This window comes from Cottoperca gobio, chromosome 17 (genome assembly GCF_900634415.1).
Source record: "Cottoperca gobio chromosome 17, fCotGob3.1, whole genome shotgun sequence".
NCBI classification, from domain to species: Eukaryota; Metazoa; Chordata; class Actinopteri; order Perciformes; family Bovichtidae; genus Cottoperca; species Cottoperca gobio.
This window is the reverse complement of record NC_041371.1, coordinates 15,230,119-15,251,572: the sequence shown is the minus strand read 5'-3', so window position 1 is coordinate 15,251,572 and position 21,454 is coordinate 15,230,119. Positions and strand designations below refer to the sequence as shown.

The 21,454-nt window shown below is 41.3% G+C and overlaps 1 protein-coding gene across 12 annotated transcripts in view; it reads left to right on the top strand.

The window, feature by feature from the left end:
- Positions 1 to 21,454, top strand: part of pde4ca (phosphodiesterase 4C, cAMP-specific a) — a 49,802-nt gene that overhangs the window by 6,839 nt on the left and 21,509 nt on the right. The window contains exons 1-2 of one of the 12 annotated variants that reach the window (XM_029453118.1): positions 3,483 to 4,534; positions 4,626 to 5,487. The exons of 7 other annotated variants lie outside the window; for them this stretch is intronic. In XM_029453118.1, the coding sequence (XP_029308978.1) occupies positions 5,414 to 5,487 (74 nt within the window). In that variant the 5' untranslated portion in view covers positions 3,483 to 4,534; positions 4,626 to 5,413. Of the gene's footprint in view, positions 1 to 3,482; positions 5,488 to 15,153; positions 16,176 to 21,454 lie in introns of those variants that run through there. 4 more of the 12 variants (XM_029453117.1, XM_029453120.1, XM_029453115.1 and 1 more) reach the window with 4 other exon arrangements.

Below are 21,454 nucleotides of genomic sequence, written 5' to 3'. Positions count from 1 at the left end.
CTTCACTCAGCTGCAGATGTTTATGTATTTGTGGTTTATTCTTCTGCAGGCAGCAGCCTTTTTAAAACAGTTGCCCTCAAGCTTATGTTGTGAAACGGATCCTGACCACAAGATGCTTATGTGTTCAACACACCGATCTCTACCCAAACAAAATCAGCTGTTGTTACAGGGAAATTCTGCTGAATTAAATGCTCAAAATGTGAAGATTGCAAAGGTACTGTTTCACTCTCTATAAATAGACCAGCTGATATTCACTGAGAATATTACACAACAGATGGTTGCTGTTGATACTTATTTTTTATGGTTGCAAAATACATTTGAGTCACAAGGTACCCCCAGTGGATTTTGTTGAAAAGAAAAGGTCAACAGAAAGAGTGCTTAATGTCCTCCAGGTGAATGTGTTTTTCCAGAGCTTTTGTTTTCCCAGCGAGTTGCATCATCTCAGTAAACACAAAGCTCAACGACATCCCTGCTGTCACTGGATCAGCAGTCTGTTCTTCCACTTTTTTTTGTCAAGGAAGTACTTAAGTCTGTCAGCGACAAAACCTTTTTTTAATGAAGCACATCTACAGCTGGTAACACGATAGGTCCTGCTTAGCTGCAACATGTTTCATTTAGTCTTAACTTTTCATCCGTTATAGTGGCCATAACTCTTGTTTGTAAAGAGTACAGCTGTCTTGCAGTCAGCCAGCTCTGTTCTGGTACCTGTTAGTACCTTTAGTTTTATGAGCCGTTATTGCTTCAGACCTGGCCCATGATTCTAATGCAAATTAAACATTTACTTGGTTAACTATGTCAAGGCAAGAGTCGTAGGGTCAATTAAACTATACTTGAGCTTAAAGAGGAAGAATAAACAGGGCCTTATACATACTGTATGTGTGGATGGATCATTTGTTCTTTTTATGCATCGAGGGGACAGTTTATTTCCTCGTTGGTGTGTAAAATACTTCAGTAGGATTTTTCACAATAAGAGCACTAAGTACTGTAAAATCAGTAAGCACATGCTTACCAAATGTTTACCCTTCACTTCTCAACATATACACACTCAGATACAGGGAACCTAGCAATTCTGGGCTGTTACAAAGTGTCTTCAACTTGCCGTGATGTTAGATCACATCCACCAAATTAAAAGCATTGGAGAAACTCTAGCCGGTGCTGTAAAACCCTGTCTTATTTTTATTGGCAAGAACTGCATATTAAACATTCCTAAAGAAAGCCTACTAGAAAAATCCAAAAGTGTTTACGACTTCATCCACCTTTATAAACATGTAGGTTTCCCTGAAGCGTTTAATGGTCTTGGATTTGAGATTTAGATACACATTTAATTTCCAAAGTTTACTGTAAAAACGGTTTCATTTATTTCAGTGTGTCTGTTGAAAATCTAAATATTAGAAAACAAGAGGCTTAATCTGGAAAGTCAGATGCTTGCAGATATTCAACATGTCAGAGCTTTTATATTGTACAGCTCTCGAGGTCAGGCCACTGGAAGTGTCCCTCTGCAGGGTATGTGCAGTGTCCCATAATGTCAGAGCTGAAATACATCGATGGGGATGAGTTATTGCAGGATGACTGGCAAGGAGGAGGAATTAAACAAACTGGGGGTCCATCGGAAAATTAATGTCGCAGGCAGCTCCAATATAGAACATACCCGCAAAGTTATTTTCACTTACTGTCTAAGGTGATTAAGCCTCTTTTTCCACTCCAGAGACACCACGTCAAATGGATTTCTTTGCGAAAAACGTTTTTCCAAGCCCGCTCTGGAGTGACAAACAGTTTCTTTTTCAATTTGTCTTTCATTGAGAACATTTTCTGGGCTGATAAAACATAATCAAACACAGTAATAATCACTTATTTGATTGACATCTTCCTGTTTTTGGCTCTGTAGTTGATCAGGAGAATTGTTTTCTAAGGTGAATACATATCCCCATATGTGACAGTATAACTGTGTTACAACATGCTACACACTAGTAATACAACAGAAATACAGTAGAGAAAAAACAAGGATTTGTGTGATATAATTAAAATAATTATCATGTGAGAGAAGGATGGAGAATTGTGTTTGGTGAATGTTTGCACGATACTATATAATAATAATATAATATACAGAACATCTTAGTTTGGGATTTAAAAAAAGTGTCATAATGAGCCTGAAGAAAAAACCTCAGATCAGATCAGATCTCTCGCGCTCTCGATCGAGAGCTCTCTCTCGAGACGATATCGAGCTCGCGAGAGAGCGAGAACGCTATGCGAGATGACGAGGAGAGTAGAGCGGGAGGAGAGAGAGAGAGAGAGAGAGAGGGCGAAGAGAGAAAGGGGGAGAGGCCTTTCCAGTATGAGAGGGAGGGGGATGGAGAGAGAGAGAGAGAGGGAGTAGAGAGAGAGAGGCGAGAGAGAGACGCGAGACGAGGGGAGAGAGAGAGAGAAAGGGGAAGAAGGAGACGGGACGTGAGGCGAGGGTAGTAAGAGAGGAACCGAAGGAGAGAGGAGCGAGAAACGACCAGAGAGGGAGAGAAAGAGAAGCGGGAGAGACGAGGATGAGAGAGAGGGAAAGCAGACAGAGAGTCTCTCGCCTCTCTCTCGCTCTACTCTCTCGCTATCGCCGCGGTGCTATCTCTGCTCGCGCCCTCTAGAGCGACCGCGGCTCCGCGATCGCTCCTCTCTCTCTCTCTACTCTACATCGAGAGCGCGCGCTCCGCGGAGACGCGAGAAAGAGCGAGAGAGAGAGAGGCGAGAGAGAGAGAGGCAAGAAGCGGGACTCTGGAGCGCGAGAGGGAGAGAGAGACAGCGGAACAGAGAGCGAGAAGAGAGGAGCGCGAGGAGAACGGGAGAAGAGGAGGGAGAGAATGAGAGCGAGAGAGAGAGAGGAGAGAGCGATAGGGGAGGCGAGCGAGAGTGAGAAAGAGCGAGATAGACGAGGCGAACGCGAGAGTCCGAGCCGAGAGCGAGACGAGGAGAAAGGGGGGGCGGAGAGAGGGGAGCAAACGAAGCGGCGGAGGTGAGACAGAGAGAGATGAAAGATGGCGAGACGAGAGAGAGTAGAGAAGAGAGAGAGCGAGAGAGAGAGGAGCGAGAGAGAGGAAAGAGAGAAAGAGCGAGAGAGAGAAAGAGAGCAGCAGCCAAAAAAGAGAGCGAGAAGAGAGAGGAAAGAGAAAGCTAGAGCAGAGAGGAGAAAGAGAGGCGAGAAACACAAAAAAAGAGCGAGAGAAGAGAAGAACGAGACAGGGAGAGAGCGCCCGAGGAGAAAGAGAGTCTCCCCCACATATAGATCTGTCTGTCTCTCTCTCGTTCTCTCTCTTTCTCTCTTTCTCTTGTTATGTCAGGATGTTCACACATTCTCCAGATGAAAGTTAACATTGCATTTCCTGTTATTTCCCACTAGAGGCTGCTATGTTGTGAAATGAGGTTATGGAGCATCATATGGATGTGTTTCTGTGACGGGTCAGAGGAGAGGAAAGAGAAGAGATCATCTCTTTTGGCTGGTGTGTGATCCTGGTGTGAAAAAATATTGTTTATAATATTGTTCATATATTATTTTAGCAGCCTTTCCTCTCAGTGTGGACAGAATAACATGAAAAAGTGCAAACTCTGCATCGTAGGGAAATTTAAAGTTTCCCTAGAAAAGGTTTGACAAATTTAGTAACATTAATGTGTGTATGTTACTGTATGTAACAAATAGTTCATAGATCCGTGTCATCACAAACATTTTGCCCATACAGAACCAAAAGAAAAGAAAACATTAGTAACAACATATATGTATGCTCTTCTATATACTGTACGTAGAAGTACCTCTTAAATGTATCCTGATAAAAGGGTTTTCCATCCTTTACTAATCCTGTATTCTCTGCACTATTTTCACAGTCACATATTTGACGAGGATATTGTGCGAATCAGATGGATTATATCGTGGCATGAGAGGAGAACTCAATATTAAAAAGGAAAATTGAATCACACACGATATTGAAGTATTGATTGACTGGTGCTCTATTGTTGCTGCTGGCATAGAGGCAGGCCGGTTACACAAAAACAGAACCTGTACACATTTACGTAGGGAAAATAAGTTGTACTTTTAATACTTTAATATCACACTTCTTCTTTTTTTTCATTCACATTTCCTCTACTGGTCCTACTCTAACTCCAGTACTGATCACACTGGACCACTTTCTCATGCAATGACTCTCATTCTCTCTACTCACTCTTTGTTCAATGTGCCCTCGCTCTGCCTCTCTCTCTCTCAACCGCCCAGCACCCCACCCCTTCTCTCTCTCTCTCTCTCTCTCTCTCTCTCTCTCTCTCTCTCTCTCTCTCTCACACACACTCTCAGGGGAGATAGTGTTGTTGTTTGTTGTTTTAAGCCAGAGTTTGGTCCCACCACTCTCAAGAGAGAAGAGAAGCGAGAGCAGAAGTCTGTTATGGCCCACTGACAGGGACTACATGGGACGGCCCACTCCAGGGAGCATCTGATGGGATTATAACTCTGCTCAGTCTGTTGCATCACAGAGGCAACCTGAAGTTCAATTGGACAACTTTGTGTCAAGTTTGTTGGACCTGATTTTTTTATGGCCATTGTTGAGGAATTTTGTTTGCAGCTCATTTGGGAGAATTCATGCTTGCTGTTTCCCGTATAGGAGTACTTGGAGAAAGAAAAGAAACACACGAGAGAAGAGTTTATTTCGGCACGTCTGTGGTGAGCTGAAACAAGGGAGGAAGGAGTTCCAGATGAGCACTGACAGCTGACACCATCTTTAATTTCACTTGATTTGATTCGGCCCCATATCTTCACTGTCAGTGAGATGATATGATGACTGGGCTCTAACAGCCAAGACTCTTCACCCAATTAGACGCACACACACACACACACACACACACACACACACACACACACACACACACACACACACACACACACACACACACACACACACACACACACTGAGCTGAACCATTTTAAAGCTTAATTTTCCACAAAACAAATGGACATATCTTTAATGTCAGGAACAAAATCTGAACCACATATTGAATTTCCAGTTTGATGCACTTTCATCCGTTGATTCTTCACTGAACTGGAAGTGAATCGCTTCTAGCTAATAACTTTTATCTTATAAATACACAGAATACAGCAGGCCTGACTTACTGTTGCGGTCACTTTCATTCTTGCTCCTACCAGGTGCAGCTGATGAGACTCTCGGCTTTTGCATATTGGTGTTGTTTTACATTTGTTGGACATTCTTGGACCTGTTTTTCCTGCATTGTCCTGTCAGAGGGACAACTTAAAGGAATTTGGACACCTCTCATTTCTGTTTCATGACAGAATGGGGGTTTTGGTTGCGCCACAGATGTTCACTTTCTTTATCCCGAAGCTGCTATTTTGATACCTCTCTGAACTCAAGCATACTCTTTTTGAACTGCCAATAAAATGATGAACAAAGACTCTCGCTTTTCAAGGAAGATGCACGGCAACTTCTCCACCCGCAGGCACTCGTGCATTGGGTACGTATCCGGTTATGTGTTGACAGTATTGTGATTGTGATTACAGTCGCTGATGTGTTTGCAGATATTCAGGAAGTATTGGAAAGCTGATTCCACTTGTTACTGTATCTTGCAAGTACCTGTTTTTGTCTTTTACAGTAGATGAAATCCACTATGATGGGGAATTGTTTGACACTGCTGCTCTGTCACTGTGTTTCACATCAGTATTGCATTGTGTTTATCTGGAGGTTTGATGTGTTTTTATTCTGTTGTGTAGTCGTGATGCTTCAGGGAAGTGTCTGAGAGTGCCATTTATAATGTCTAACATCTAAAAAGTTATTTAAGATAGAAATGATTTTGACATGGGATGTAACCTCTTGCTTTAGTGATAACTAGTGGTGAGTCTGCACCTGTATCCTGTAACTTTAATAAGAATCAGAAATCCTTTATTTGTCCCACGATGGGGACATTTACGTTGTTACAGCAAAGAGAGTAAAGTGACAAGTAACAATCAAATAGAATAAAAATATAGTAACAGCAACATAAGTAATATAAGTAAAAAATAAAAATAAAAGTGTAGGAGTGAATATTGCACATGATAGTGTAATTGTAAAAGTTGCAAATCCCGTCTAACGTCATAAAACTAAAGATCTGCCAAATGATCCGATATGTGCTGTGGGTGTTGCTGTGGGTGTGTTGGGTGCTGGGTGCTGTGGTTGGCGGCGCAGGCCTCGGGGTGGCATGGTGGATCGATGACTGTGTCCACTGATGGCCCTCCTTGGGGTCCATGGACACGAGCCAAGCCGAGGCATCAGTGTTAGGCACGGTATGACTGTCATGTGGTCAAGGACTTTTGAGTTTCATAACAAGGACTGAAGAAGTGTCGGAGCTCAGTGGAAAATGATCTATAAAAGCGGCAGATGGAACAGATTTCATCTCTGTTTTCTATCTTGTCCTCTAGGAAACAAAACAGAGAGGAATATAAAGATTATAATAAGGAACTCCCTTCAGGTAACATGGTCTCTTCTGTCTACACACTGATGAGACTGATTGACTTCATTGTAGATGTAACTTGATACAACTTTGTAATAACCAGGCCGACCTCAGGAAACGCATAAAATCTACTACAGCTGTCATGAGATCCCTGCAGGACTCGTCGTTATGTAAGTTTAGGGCTAAAAACAGAGACTTGATACATGAAATACAAGCATACGCACACATAAGCACACACACACACACACACACACACACACACACACACACACACACACACACACACACACACACACACACACACACACACACACACACAGGGATCCGGAAGTCAACAAGACTCCATATGCATTGTGACAGGTAACTTACAATCACACATGGGTAATTAAAAAAGCTGCACATATTCATAAAGAATCTCCTTTTCTTCCTTGCACTGAAAGACAAAAGAAACATTTCAGAGTTTTGGTGAGATCTTTTTTTTGTGCAGCGTGTGGTGCTTTTCTGAACTCTGGGCACAAGGCATGTGTTTCACAAGTGTCATCTGAACTCCTCCAGCCGTGAGCCTGTTTGGATCATATGAGGAGATCAAAGCAGGAGATTTTTACCACAGCTAGGGATACAGAAGTGCAGAAGGGAACAGAACAAGCCTCTATTCTCTTTACCTGATTTGTACATCGAGCTTCCTGCCGGAAAAAGACATCAAAGCAAAGTTCAGAACCATCGATAATAGAGAAGATATTGTTGGTGTGTGTGTGTGTTACAGCAGCAGTTAGATTAGTTAAGGTAATAATTATTTGGTAAATAAATCATTTTCTCTGCACTTATGCAACAGATACAAAGCAGCCTCTTGTAATCCAGATGTGTCCATCACAATAGGACAGCCCTTGTAATTGTACTAACAGTACCAGGGCACTATTCATCTTCTGACACACACACACACACACACACACACACACACACACACACACACACACACACAGACAGACACACACACACACACACACACACACACACACACACACACAGTCCAAGTAACCTTCTCTACAATGCTTTTTATGGCTTCTCTGGCTGTGGGGTACATTTAAACAACACAGTGTCACTGCATTAAGCTGGACAAGCTCTTAGTCAGTATCATGAGAAGATACGGTAGCTGGTGCTGCATCCATTCAGATTGTAACAGTTTCAGAAGATGCCATTTATCTAAAGTAGAGACAGAGTGATGTGAGAACGAGAGAGACAGTTCCCAACGGCCCGACCGAGTGGGGAAAAGAGATAATTTAGACAAAGAGGGTAAAGGCACAGACGAGAGGGCGGTGAAGAAGTGATAGAGAGGACGTGGGTCTAGATAGTGCTGCTCTTAGCTCAGAGATAATGACAGGAAGGAGATGGTTGGACGGAGAAACAGGGGGGTTACAGGGTGAACACAGAATAAAAAGATACTTCTAAGTCGCAGAAAGTGATTGTGACTAAAAGAATAACGAGGAAAACAACGAAAAAAAGTGTCAAGTGAGGCCATCCAACCAAAGGGCAACAGTGTCAATGTCAGAGGTCCCAATATAGCTGTCGGCCCCCCTCCTCAAACACACACCCAGATTAGTCAATAGAGCCTGTGTGGCTGTGGCGGGCTGGCTGCTGTGTGCGTCACTGCTGTACTCCATATTTTCAGCATGACTGATTTCCCCAATCGCCTCCAGAGCCTCATCGATTTCTGAGGCTGACAGCAACAGCAGCAGCCGGGTACAACACTAGCACTGCAGAAATAATTCAAAACTAGTCACAAGTCATCTTTATTTTATCCAAGAGAGAATAAAAAGATAAAGACTTTTGCCATTTTAAATGTGTTTTTCCTAACAGTGCCCCGAACACATCCGATGTGACTGTAGTCATTAGTTTGAGAAGAATGAGGGGTGTAGTCTCAGACATTACAGATACAGTACAATTAGTAATAGGCCTAACAAAGTATTGCTTTATTTCACTTTATTTGTGGTGAAAATATGCATTTAAGAAAAATAAATCCTCATTTGTTTCAGATGTTGGTACTGGGTGCTGACTGTTAGTTGTAACCACTAGAGGGGGAAACCGATTAACTTATGCTCGGAGACCGTTTGAGAGCAACAACCTCCTGCAGACCAAGCAGTTGTTGGATATAGGAGTAAAATCAACGTGGTGGTTCGATAGATTACAATTCTAATTTTAGGCCACTGGAAATAGGCCATGTCTCACTAATTGTCAATTGAAGCAATTTAATCAAGAAGTCAAATTCTACATTTATATTGATGTATGTGGCGGAATCAACAATTATTCACTTTTTTCCCTTTAAAGGTAGCTTCAGATTGACACTGTTACCCTCTAAACCAGGGGTCTTCAACGTTCTTCGGGCCAAGGACCCCCAAACTGGTGTAGCGTGGTGCAGGGACCACCCACTGTATATATTGTGGGGGGTGGGGGGGGTGTGTGGCAGAAATTTATTTTAGTTCACCCCTCTCATTTCCTCCACTCTGTCGCGAAGTACAGCGGAGGAGGGAATGTGAATGGCAAAGCAAAAAAATATTTTGTTTCTTTTAATTTTGTAATTATTATTTTTTAATTGCTTTATCTACAAACAATTTCGCGACCCCCCCTGCAGTACCCCCTGTTGAAGACCTATGCTCTACCATATTTTAGCTACTTCTGTGTATATAACATCTATTGCACTTAGACAAATCTGATGATTCAGATCCAAAATGGATAATTCATTAGCGTTTTGTTTTTTTAATTACATCTGCTGGATGTATTGTATTGCATGTACAACTAGTCTTACCTACACCTACTATTACATATACAGTACCCATGCAATAACAATAACAAACATGCATACGCATCTACTGAAGCCTACACACTGGGTCAACGTGTATAAACTAGGTTGCATTTTTGCAGAGATGATATGGTGACGTGGCGGTTGCATTTCACAGCCACAAACACTTCCCTGCTGAAGGAATGGCCACCTGCCATCTGGGTGTGCTACTAGACCTATCTGAATGTGCATTTAATGTTTGCCTCTGAGTGTACGTGCATGGATTAGTGAGTTCCCATGTGTGCATGTCCTGGCCTTTTTCGGCTGCGTGTGTGTTTGCATGTGTGCGTGCAAGTCTGTCATCCACCCAATCCCCAAATCAGACGAGCCCCAAACCCCTCCGTCATGCTAGCAGATGGCAGCCTAATGAATCATGAGGCGACACACTGATAGCCTTTACTACAGTACATGCTGTAGCAGGACGTTGGACATCACCAAGACTCAGTTAAATATAGTCTCCTAGCAGCAGCCACATGCTGACTCCTGGCACTGCTGCTTTGTTACGAACGCAGTGAATTAGGTGACATTTGAACCATAAAGAAAATAGTTTTAGTTTGTTGGCTTTTCTCCTGCCCTGTGTAACCTTTAATTTGCAATTACCCAAACAATTACTGTGCTGTTTGAAGAGATGTGACACGCTGCCAGCCTGTACAGAATGTACAGAATGCTGCATCATGATGAATGCTCTGTACAAAAAAAAAGTTACTGTTCTCAAGTGAGAAAGGATTAGGAAGCAGTCATTTTTAAAGAATGAATCTTCCTGGGGATCCTGCTACAGATGTAGAAAAACACTAGTGGAAAGGGGTAGCCCTGCTCGTGTGTGTGTGTGTGTGTGTGTGTGTGTGTGTGTGTGTGTGTGTGTGTGTGTGTGTGTGTGTGTGTGTGTGTGTGTGTGTGTGTGTGTTTATGTACCTTATTCTTCTGCAGCTGCTTTTTTAACCTCTCGGCCTTCTGCTGTACGAACTCACCCGACTGAGTGTGGTCTAAACAAACAATTTATTTTAAATTCTACTGGAGATCTCAGAGTTTCCAAAGATAGCAAACATGCTTAATTTAGGGAAATGTGTGTGTAAAACTTCACAACACATTTAGAATATTTCCATTTGATGTAATGATGCAGCAACATAATATTGTGGGTTTGATTTATTCAGGCTTTGCAACGTCTTTTCAGGCACTACAAAGTCAAATAGTATTTGATCATATTCATTATGCGGCCACACAAGCGTTACGGGGATAGTACTGGCATAAAAAGAGGAGAAATGTAAATATGAGATAATGCAATATATGTTTTACGGCATTTTCCATTAAGGAACACTGCTTCTATGACTTAAGGTCTATAGGAAGCAGGTGGAAAATGTACACTTGTAAGCATGGCAGCTGTTTTTAATTTGTTATGGTGAAATTTATGCAGCGTTGAAAAATGAGAGGGGGTTTTCTGAATTGCATATCACGTTTTGCTATGTTTGTGGAAATTGTGAGAACATCATGCATCCAACTCGTACCATGCTCCAGTCATTCAAACTTCTTTATTTAATCCCTGACCTGATTGTATTATTGTCATTTCTTCTCATATAGCCTTCCTAAACAGTTCTTGATTATGTTTCTAAAATACCATATGTTATTGGTTTCTTTAATGTCAGTAGCAGAGCACACTTTCTACTGTACTCTGTTACGCATTCATATCAGTAAGTACATTAAACTGAAAACTTGAGGCGAAAGAAAGTTTTGTGTCCCTGGTGGTGATTTGAGATAGGATTAGTACATCCGCCCTCCAGTGTAGCATGACACAGTTTCGATAAAGTGTTCGAGCAAGCAGATAGAAAATCTACTGTATGTCACAGAGTTCTGTGTTTCTGTATTCCAATGTTTCTGGTGTTATACAAAAATTTAAATAAGCACATACATTTTTTTAATGCACTTTAATGTTACAAATGCCTTTGTGTAACTAGCTGTCTTGTTAATCGGTCACTGTATATCTTTTTAATGACTATGTGTCCAAATCACAACCCGACATCAGTTCAATTCAGTTCAACTTTACAACACTAAACTTTACATTTAGCTTAAAGGTGCAATTGATAACATTCAACCACTAAATTTTATATATAATTCTAAGAATTAATTCACAATCATAATATTTTCTTTTAGTAAAAGCAAAATCATGAGAGAACACGGATGGAACGTTGGAACATCAATATCACTCTGTGTTGACCTACATGGTCGTCAGACAAAGAAGCAACACAGAGTGACCGACATTGTTTTGGCTTACAAAGACAGATAGGTTTGATGAATAGTCCGTGTTATTAACCCACATGAGCAGAGGTAACATTGACAGGCATCAACTCTGACATACAGCGCTCTTCACTGACTTAAAAACAGCTCGTTATCCAGGAATGCTCACCATGGCTCTATGTGGCCAACATATGATGTCATGAGGCCCCTTCGCAAATAATGGACCATTAAACCCACAACTGAGGGGTCAGCCAGAATGTATGATGCCTCGCTATTTTATGAGTTTTAGAGATTACTTTGCCACATCGTCTCGGCCTCGGCTGTTTAAAGACGCGATGTGAAGAGACTGAGCAGAACCAAACATTTACTGCCTGTCTTTCATCAAACATCCACTCTCTTCCACCACGGTGACGCCGATAAATGGAACACTGTAAAATCCTCTGGTATACTGCCAAGCAATAAGTGTGTGTGTCAGTAAGTGTGTTTGTGTGTGTGTGTTTGTGCATGTGCATGTCCACTCTAGATAACAAGGATAAGACTCTTGAACCACGTTGTTTAAGTACTTAATTATTCCAACTGCACATGAAAACAATTTCCCCTGTCATGACAATGTGTCAAAAGTGCAAACTGCTGTACATTTTTATTTACAACATCCCCTCATCCGGTTTGCATTAAGACACTTTTCATCCCACTGGGGATACATTAACTGTTTAACACGTCCAGAATCCTCAATCCCAAGTCCTAAATGTAAATACAAGGCCATGAAACTAAACAAAATGAGAGCATGCATCGAAAAAGGTTTCTTAGCCTGATCGTGGTTCGTACACAGTCAATCCTGCTAACCCCAAAAGCTACCATTTAATTATTTGTGGATGTTATCTTGTTGAATTCAGGCTCCAGAAAGCCACATCATATACAGCAGTTGTGTAGGTCTGCTCAGTTTGTGACTATGATTGGCCCTTTTTGTGTTTGCACCTTTTCAGATTTCCTGAGATGGAAGTTTTTCTTGACTACCGCAGTCACAGAACATTTGTATTAGAGTAAAGGATTCAATTAGACACTTTATTTTAGAGAGACCAGCAGCTGCCTGTGACGTTGAAATCAAAGTTGAAAAAGAAAGACATATGAAAAAAATATATGCCAACTTTTCTTTTTCACATATGTAGGTAACGAGTCTGTGAATTCTTAACTCCCCGGCCTCGAGAGAAGAGCCTGGTTCATGTTAAGGATACCTGAGCCTCTGCTCTATTACCACTCACATATTCTTGCTTTTTCTTTTCCATTCTCACCTGTTGTTGTCTCTGCCCAACATTTATTGAATTCAATAGTTATGAGGTGATGCAATAGATTTATTCACCAATTGAATTGAACCATGGCATACTGCAGGATATAACTTGAAGTGCTTGTCCATTTATGGAGATGTGTTTTTAAGTAGGCCTTAAGTAGCAGCGAGCTGGATAGCAATTGACCGTTCTTCAAGCCCCCTGCTATGCCTACCCAGCTTTGCGTTCTCACAAGGCACATAATGCATCTTATAACAGATGTTACACTCTAAACAGACAGAGGTAGACAAAGCAGTTTCTCATTTCAAGCTAGCAACCATCATCTTTGCTAAAACTAGCAGCTAGCAAGATAATTAAGCTAATGTTAGCTCCATAAGCTAGTCAAAAACACGTCTCCAGGTAATTTGTGTTTCCTGCTGACCCGTTCTAAAATGAGAATCTTGTTAAAGGGATCTTAAACAGGGTGTCTGTTAAAAAAGCAAAAGCTCTGAGGAGCAGCTTGTCACTGCAGTGACAATATAGCAAGATAAAAGGCTTTTAGGATGAGGACTAACTGATGTGTTTAGCAGATGTGGCTCTATCTTGTATAAAGTCGGCTGGCATTGCTGAAGTGCAAAATTCCCCAAATAAGAAGCCGTCCAGAGCTGCTAATGTGACTTTAATCTCTAACAGCATCCAGTACCAGGTTCCACGCCGTGGGGAAATAGTACACAGAGCACAGTGTTTTTTTTATGTAACCTGAAACCCCACAAACTAATGTAGCTAGCAGGGTAGGCAATTTATTTTAGAAGCATTTTTTGTTGTATTTGTTGAAATTCTCTTTGCAGCCCTACAGCAATCGATAAACCGAATGCTCTGACAAAAAAACAAAAACAGTCCGATCATTTCATTCGGCACCCATGAAATGATTGGATGACCTACCTGCCTATATACCTCCCCACCTGCGCGCCCTCTGCCCGTGCACTCATTGACATTGACAGCTGTGAGTACTAACAATGGCCATGTTGCTTGTTTACATTCATTATGATAATGTTAGGTGTTTTCTTACATATGAATAAGACATGATAGCTTTATACGCTTAGCGATGACACCATTGCGCTCTTCTTCTCTCCCAATGTGGACTCGTCCTCCAGTAGTAGTCAAGTACTGAAGCACATTCATGTGTTTTGTGGAGATGGCTTTGGGGGAGGCCTGGAGGGAGGGGCTGGGAATTCTTCTGTTGGATATTTTCTAAATCTTTTGCTGGTTTCTCTACCACAGCTTTAATGATGTGTTTCTTGGCTTCAGAAGTTACGCTAGGTTTACGACTGTTGGTAGTAGTTAATCAGGCATGCTAAAGATTGCAAATAAACACAGTGTTTAATTCACACCGTTTCTATTGTATTTTAGGTTTTAGAAAGACAAAACAAAAATAGACACCACCCTCAAACTCTTTAAATACAGAGTGTCCCATTTGTTACAGCAACATTCACACCGATTCAACATTTGGAGGGATCCAACACTTGACAGGTCTGCCTAGTTATGGTTGCCAAACTATGATTGGACGGATACTGTTTGGGGGAGGGGTTTAGCTAACAGTTGACAGGTCAAAATTGGTATAAATTCCCAATGAGATATCACTAATATATAGAAATTGTCTTGACTTGGCAACACTGAAGCACCTGCTGTGCAGTCACACAACCTTCTCTGCTCCTGATCACACTGCAGTAACTCAATCTTCTCACACACACAGCTGGTCCTGATGAAATTTAAAAAATTCTTCTTCTCTGGTCTAAAAATTCAGAGCTAATCTGCCTCCGGCAACATAGCGTGTAGATTCATAGCTCCTGTCTCAATTTGCTGATCTCTTGTCAAATATTTCCCGTTTAAGTTTTTATTTGAAGCGTACAAAAGGTCGACCAGCTAAGGTTTCATATTTACTTTTCACATTTCTTGTCTTCAAAATACACTGCCCCTGGCCATGGGTGACCTTGCATGCTTTTGCCTAAGCTTGAGCGTGACTACATACTGTATAAGGGTAAGTGTGTGTGTGTGTGTGTGTGTGTGTGTGTGTGTGTGTGTGTGTGTGTGTGTGTGTGTGGTGTGTGTGTGTGTGTGTGTGTTTGTTTGTACATGTTCCTCGTTCTCAGCAAGCTGTGTCCCATGAGCTACTTACTATAATACCCTATCATACTCATCCTGTCATCAATCTCTTTACATAACATAGACAAGACATACCTGTGTCCCACACACATACATACATGAATACACACTCCATCTGGAAAGGATAATAGTACTGTCCAAAGAGAGAGTGCTGCGATCGTAGTCGGATTCAGTGTGTGTGATTGTGAGAGAGTATGTAAGGGTTAAAATGGCTAAAACATTTGGGGCAGGCAGGAACCATGCTGGCTCTGACCTCACTCTGAAACTTGTTCCCCCTTGTGGGTAATACACACACATACACTTGCTCAGTCACATGCCTACACACACGCTTGCTCACTGACTCACGCACTCAGTCACACACACACACACACACACACACCACAGATCTGTGCACATTTTGTAGGGCGCTCAGACAAAGACACGCACACATACAGCGCAGGACTACTCTAACAGAAGATTGAAGCAGAAGAGCAAGTTTATCCAGAGAAAAGAAAATATCTCTGTTTGTTCTGAGATTAAAGGTGGAGCAGCCAGAGCGGAGAGGAGGAAGCAGAGAGAGAAACAGAAGAAGAGCAAGAGAAGGAGAGAGAGAGGAAGGGAGAGGGGGAAGAGGGCAGCAGTGTTGCGCCACATTTAGACCCTGAGCAAAGACCAAATGTACATGGGGGACCGATTAATGCAGCTCTGCTGAGAGTGATGAAAAGCTTTTTCTACAAGGCAGACAGCAGGGAGTGTGCATCTCCCACAAAAGGAATTCAGGTGCTCAGGAAGGAATACACTCCAAATTCATTCAAATCATCCGAGGAAGAGCAGATTTTCACCAGCATACTGTGGCATGGATTGCATCACTCCGGTCATCTTGGCTCTGCGCTGAAGCCACTGGTCCTAGAGCTGGTGTCCACTCCTGCCAGAGGTAATGAGAACTCCTGGGAAGCCGTGGAGAGCCGGACAGCCCGACAGAGCGAGACATATGAGGAAGAGGGCCGGGTTTTACAGGGATGAGAGCAGCCACAAGCTGAGGAGAACCAAGAGAGGGAGAACAGCAGAGCGGCCGAGAAGAGGAGGGTGAGGACGAGTTAAAAGAGAGTAGGCTAAAGAAAGATGAGTGTGCCGACGAACTGTGGGTTCTGTTACTCCGTGGAGCGGAGTATCACTGTGCGGAGTGGAAACATATGGGGATCGCCATGTGCTGTCAACAGACCTATTGACATCATACAGAGACGCAGGCGGTAATTAAGAGCTATCTCATTTACTCTCACTCAGTCCTTTATCTTTCTCTCCTTCTCAATGTCTCCTTTCATTTCACACACACACACAACATTATGCAAATCCTTTGTTATAGGGCTGCCCCCTCTTAGTCATTTTTAATGCTTTTTTCGTGCTGAATGAATTATTTCCAAGAAACTAATGAGCACAAGATTGAAAGTGGTGCTTTTGTGTTACTCTTTGTGGAGAAACTCCGTTTTTTGCAGATCTGTCGATTAAATCAACCAATCGATAAATTGTATAAATGTTAGTCGACTAAGAATTTCTTTATTGGAGGACAGCCCTACATGTATATGTTTATGAAGTTATGAGCATGGTTGGTCAACGTTCTTTTTCTTGTGTTGAAATGCTTTCTGTGTTCAAGTCTTTTTGACTATGGGAAAATCTTTTACAGCTGTGAGTATCTGAAATCTGTACAGACTTTTATCAGCTTCAATATTTACAAAAAACATTATTTTGCTCTTAGTCAGCTGTTTATGGTTCATATCTGCATTGCCCAAAATATATATCTTTTATCGTATTTCCTCTTGACCTATTGTGTAGTCACCTCTTTTGTTACTGCGCCAGGGAGTGATTTGTTTTTTCATGCTGCAAAAGACACCAAATATGTTTTCATATGAAGACCTTCTTTAGCTGTTAACAAGAGTCAGCGTGAGGGAATTGTGTGAAAGTAATAGTTTTTGATCCAATTGAAATTGTGTATTCATCTGGATAAAACAACGTTCGTTTATTTCTGCAATTCAGTTTATCCTGCAATGATCACTGATGCCAAATCACAGTCGTGGCTAAAGACACTCACTGTGGATATACTATATTATGTAGCTCAGCCATGACTTGAAAATTAGGGTTACGAGCTGTGCAGAAATCTGACTGTAATTGTAAATGTGTAACAGAGATAGAAATGCAGGCGATTGTAAAGAATCTGCCGTTGACATTTTCTTAACTATCTGCAAAGCCATTTTAAATGCAGATACGTTTAGCAATCATTTAGCAGATTTACGTTACTAACTTAAATATAAAATATATTCCAATTGGACTTTCAGTTGTCTTGTCAGTTACCAGAGTATTCAGAGACATATATTTAAATGAACTTATTGATTGTTGCTGCAGCTGTAACCACCAGCTGGTCTGTTTCATCCCTAAACATCATCTTTATGACTTTTCCCTGCACGTCATGTGAAAGAACCACATTCACACACACTCAAGACAAATAAAGTGAGTGTGTGAATGTGTTTTGTACATGCATCCATGAGAAATCCTTTATGTTCCCTGCGTAACACTTAGCCTTTTCCCCCATTATGTCTTAATGCCACTGTCCTTTACACAAATATTCCCACAGGAAAAGTCCACCAGACGTCTTCGCACATAAACCTCAGTGCCAGCGGGGAGGCTGTGAGGGAGGACTCAGCGATAAAGTCGTGTTTACATAACGGTCCTCTGTCCTCTTTCTCAGGCAGGACCTTTGTTTATCAGATATAATGCAGAACAGTTGTGAGCGTCGGGATGTAAAGGGCAGTTGTTCTTTCAATTTAATTCCCCTCAAGACCCGTGCCAAGATATGTAATTGACTTCTGCTCTCAAAACTTATCCTCTGTGGTCAAAATTTCAGGGCAAATGTAAAAGTATGGAAATGTCAAACTATTACTTGTTGCACTTCTGCTCAGATTACTTCCACCTGTGGCTCTAAAAAGCGGTCCAGAAATTCTCTGCCCACTGAATCACATTTTCAAGAGCAACAAGATGCCTTAGTGTGTCCAAGGAGGGGAGTCACAGCCGAGACTGTGCAGCTTTATTTGGGTTATCGATCTTCCTCTGGTGATGGAGGAGCAGACTTAGTTAGAGTCTGTTTATTCTCTGGAGGGGAACGAAGGAGGAGTGCTGGGGGTGCAGAGACGCACAAGATTATCAGCCTTGTCAGTGCCCATTTTGGGAATCTATTAATATCACATATTTAAGAAGTCGACACTGCTAAAGTAAAAGCTATAATTATAAGTATGAAATTATTAACAGTAATGATTGATACCTTTTTTGTATCTTCCTCACTCTAGTTCCTCTTCATTATTTATTCTTTCTTTTTCCTCCTTCCTCCTTGACTAAGGTATCTCCCTGTCCACATACAGTAGAACACAGTGCTGGTAATAAAGTGACATCTAGAGAGCTGATGGAGGCACTCAGACATGCATTGGCGTCTCGTGTGCTTTTGGTGCGTGATCCCAATTATCCAACCGCAGGGCCGCAGATAACACCGGCCCTTTCTGCTTAGAGCGATAGGTGGCGAAGGTATGCATTATTTTACGTGTCAATGAGTACAACAGGTACCATGCAATTTAAAATGCTGAACACATCTGCTCTTGATGAATGATTTACTTTGCCCTGTGGCGGTTATTGGTATCTGTTTTCAACTTTGAGCTGTAAAGGTAACACCTGCTTTTCCTAAAAGAGGACAGATAAGAGGATTCCCTTTGAATTCCTGGCTGGGACGATAACAGCTTATTGGCTTTGATGTGTTACGCTGCATTCATTTACCCTTTGATTTCAATTTTGTGAACCTGAAATTGGCTTTAGGCTATGAAAGCAGTCTGTAAGGTACATTTAATCTGACTGTGTTGCCAGCTCAGAACAACACGATAAAACTCTGATATCTCAACTATCAGATGAATTGCCATGAAATCTTGTACAGACATTTCATGGTCCTCAGAAGATGAATCCTAATGACTTTGGTGATCCTCCGATGAGGATTGACTTTGGTGGTGAGTTTTCAGTGAAATGTCTCGACAACTATGGGATGGATTTTCATGGCATTTGGTAGTGACATTCATGTCCTCCTGTATTAACTCTTGTAGCGCCACCATCAGGTCAAATCTTTCATTTGTACAATGCTTTGGTTAATGACAAAAAACCTGAAAAACAAATGACATTCCCTTCCCATCAGCTTCAGCTGTACTTTGTGTTTGCTGATAATTAGCAAATGTTAGCATGTAACATGCTTCAGTGAAAGTGGTTGTAGCACATTGTTGGTGCTAAATATTATCATTTTAACATAACAACAAATGTTCATTTATTTTAAACCAGCCTACTTCAGTGTAATATGTCATCACGCTTACATTATCCCACAGGGACCGGTAGAGGTGGAGTATCCATGCGGGTGCGGATCTCTTAAATGGAGAAAATAATTCCTTTGGGTGGTTGGATGATTTTTGTGCACGTGCAGATTCAGATGATCCACACATCTCTACTAAGTACAGCGTCACAGAGCATGCATGGCTGTAGTTTTGTTTTAAGAAAAGTATCTAAGGTTTTTTTTTTATGTATTTTGAATCAAAAAGTGTAAGTCTTGGTTGAAAGTACAGTTATTTGCTTCACAATGTATCACAGAAGCTGTATTCTGATGTCAAAATGAAAATTAAATGGCGGTTAATGGGTCCATTAGTTTGAGCTTTGCTGCTCTCCTACCAGTTACAGCTGCTGTGTGTCAACAGGCTATTGATCTGATTTCTAGCAACACTGTCTGCAGACGGCCAAGTATGAAATGAAGTGGCAATGACACTGAGCATTATGCACCTATGACAACCAGGGAATGGATGGAAAAATCCATAAAGATTATTTCTAAATGAACCACTGACAGCAAACACAAGTATGAGCTTTGTTCGGTGTTTGGGAGTGAGAGAGTGATTTATGCACAGAGTAATTTCATATGAATTAAGAGTCTCACAAAGATGACAGTTTTGGCAGGTTGCGATTTGCGGTTGTGAGTGAGGTAACTGTGATTTAATCTTCGTTTGTTTTATAGAGGTGCATTCCATAAAATCGTAATACTCTCTCGTATATGATCAGCCTGGGAGGAGAAGAGGGGAAAAGATAAATCTTCATCTGCTTGATTTATTAAAATCTCCAAGTGTGAATGTTTGGACATGCTCATGTTTTCGACGCCATAACCTCTTGTCTTTGACATACTGTAGATACACACCACTTATGCCAGAGGTAAATGACTATCTATATTTTCTGGGTCAATGTGGTCGTGGTCGTCATCTTTTACTCACAGCATATGAATATCCTCATTCGCAGAAATTATTAACTCATCCTGTGCCCTCCACAGAGCATAACTCTCTCTGGTCCTGGCGAAGGACAGGATTTTGTTGGAATAAATATGTCTCAAAGTGTTTCCAAAGCTTTTATTATATCATCAGTGGCTTCTAATGGTGGTCTGGCCCACAGGGAGCATCACAGACCCTCATTTATCTCCCTCACAAGTAAGAGGAACAGGTCCGCTGAGCGTGAACACTTGGAACTAGCTCCCTCAAACTCACTTTTTAGTGTTGGATCATTTGCAGCGAGTGTTTGCAGTGTGACAGACGTTATGGATTGAATGTCTTCCTAAAACCCCCCAAATTTGGGGAGTTTTCCAGACGCAAGCACGGAAGAATATATTTTTTGTAGCATGAAAGAATACTTACGCAATTATCTGCTGTGTGTGTGTGTGTGTGTGTGTGTGTGTGTGTGTGTGTGTGTGTGTGTGTGTGTGTGTGTGTGTGTGTGTGTGTGTGTGTGTGTGTGTGTGTGTGTGTGTGTGTGTGTGTGTGTGTGTGTGTGTGTCCATGTCCATTTCTAAAGACAAGTAGAGATGTTTTTCCCTGTGATATCCTTGGTTGGCATCAGGGTATTTGGAACATGTTCATTGTTTTCCTTGTAGTTGCTTAACTTACATTTGTTGTATTATCATTCATTCATTCTGTACATGAATGAATGGTGGACATAGACTATGGAAACAATACACAACATTACAATCAGTGTCATCTTTTCTCTGGTACCTGAATGCAGGCATGAACACCTGACCGGTTCTAGAAGTTGTGATATGTGGACATTTAAATCCACATTAAAGATATTTGTTTTTTCATAAGGTTTGCTGTGGAAAAAAAACTTGATTTCTTTTATCATTTATATTTTTTCAGGAAAAAGAAAGAGCAATAGACATTCAACATGAACCAAAAAAAACCCACAATTATAACTACACATAATGTATAGTCATGTACAGTAAAAAGAAAATATATTTAGCCGTGTAAGAAAGGAAAATTAAAATACAGAAATTATTTAAAGTAATTAAATACTTAATAAAACTAGATTATAGAAAATAAAACTGAATACAGAATTAATAAAAGATGGTACACCAAGAATTGTCATACTAGTATAGAGTATAGAGTCACACAGTTAGTTTTTTAATAACCTGAGTCTTATTCATACAGTA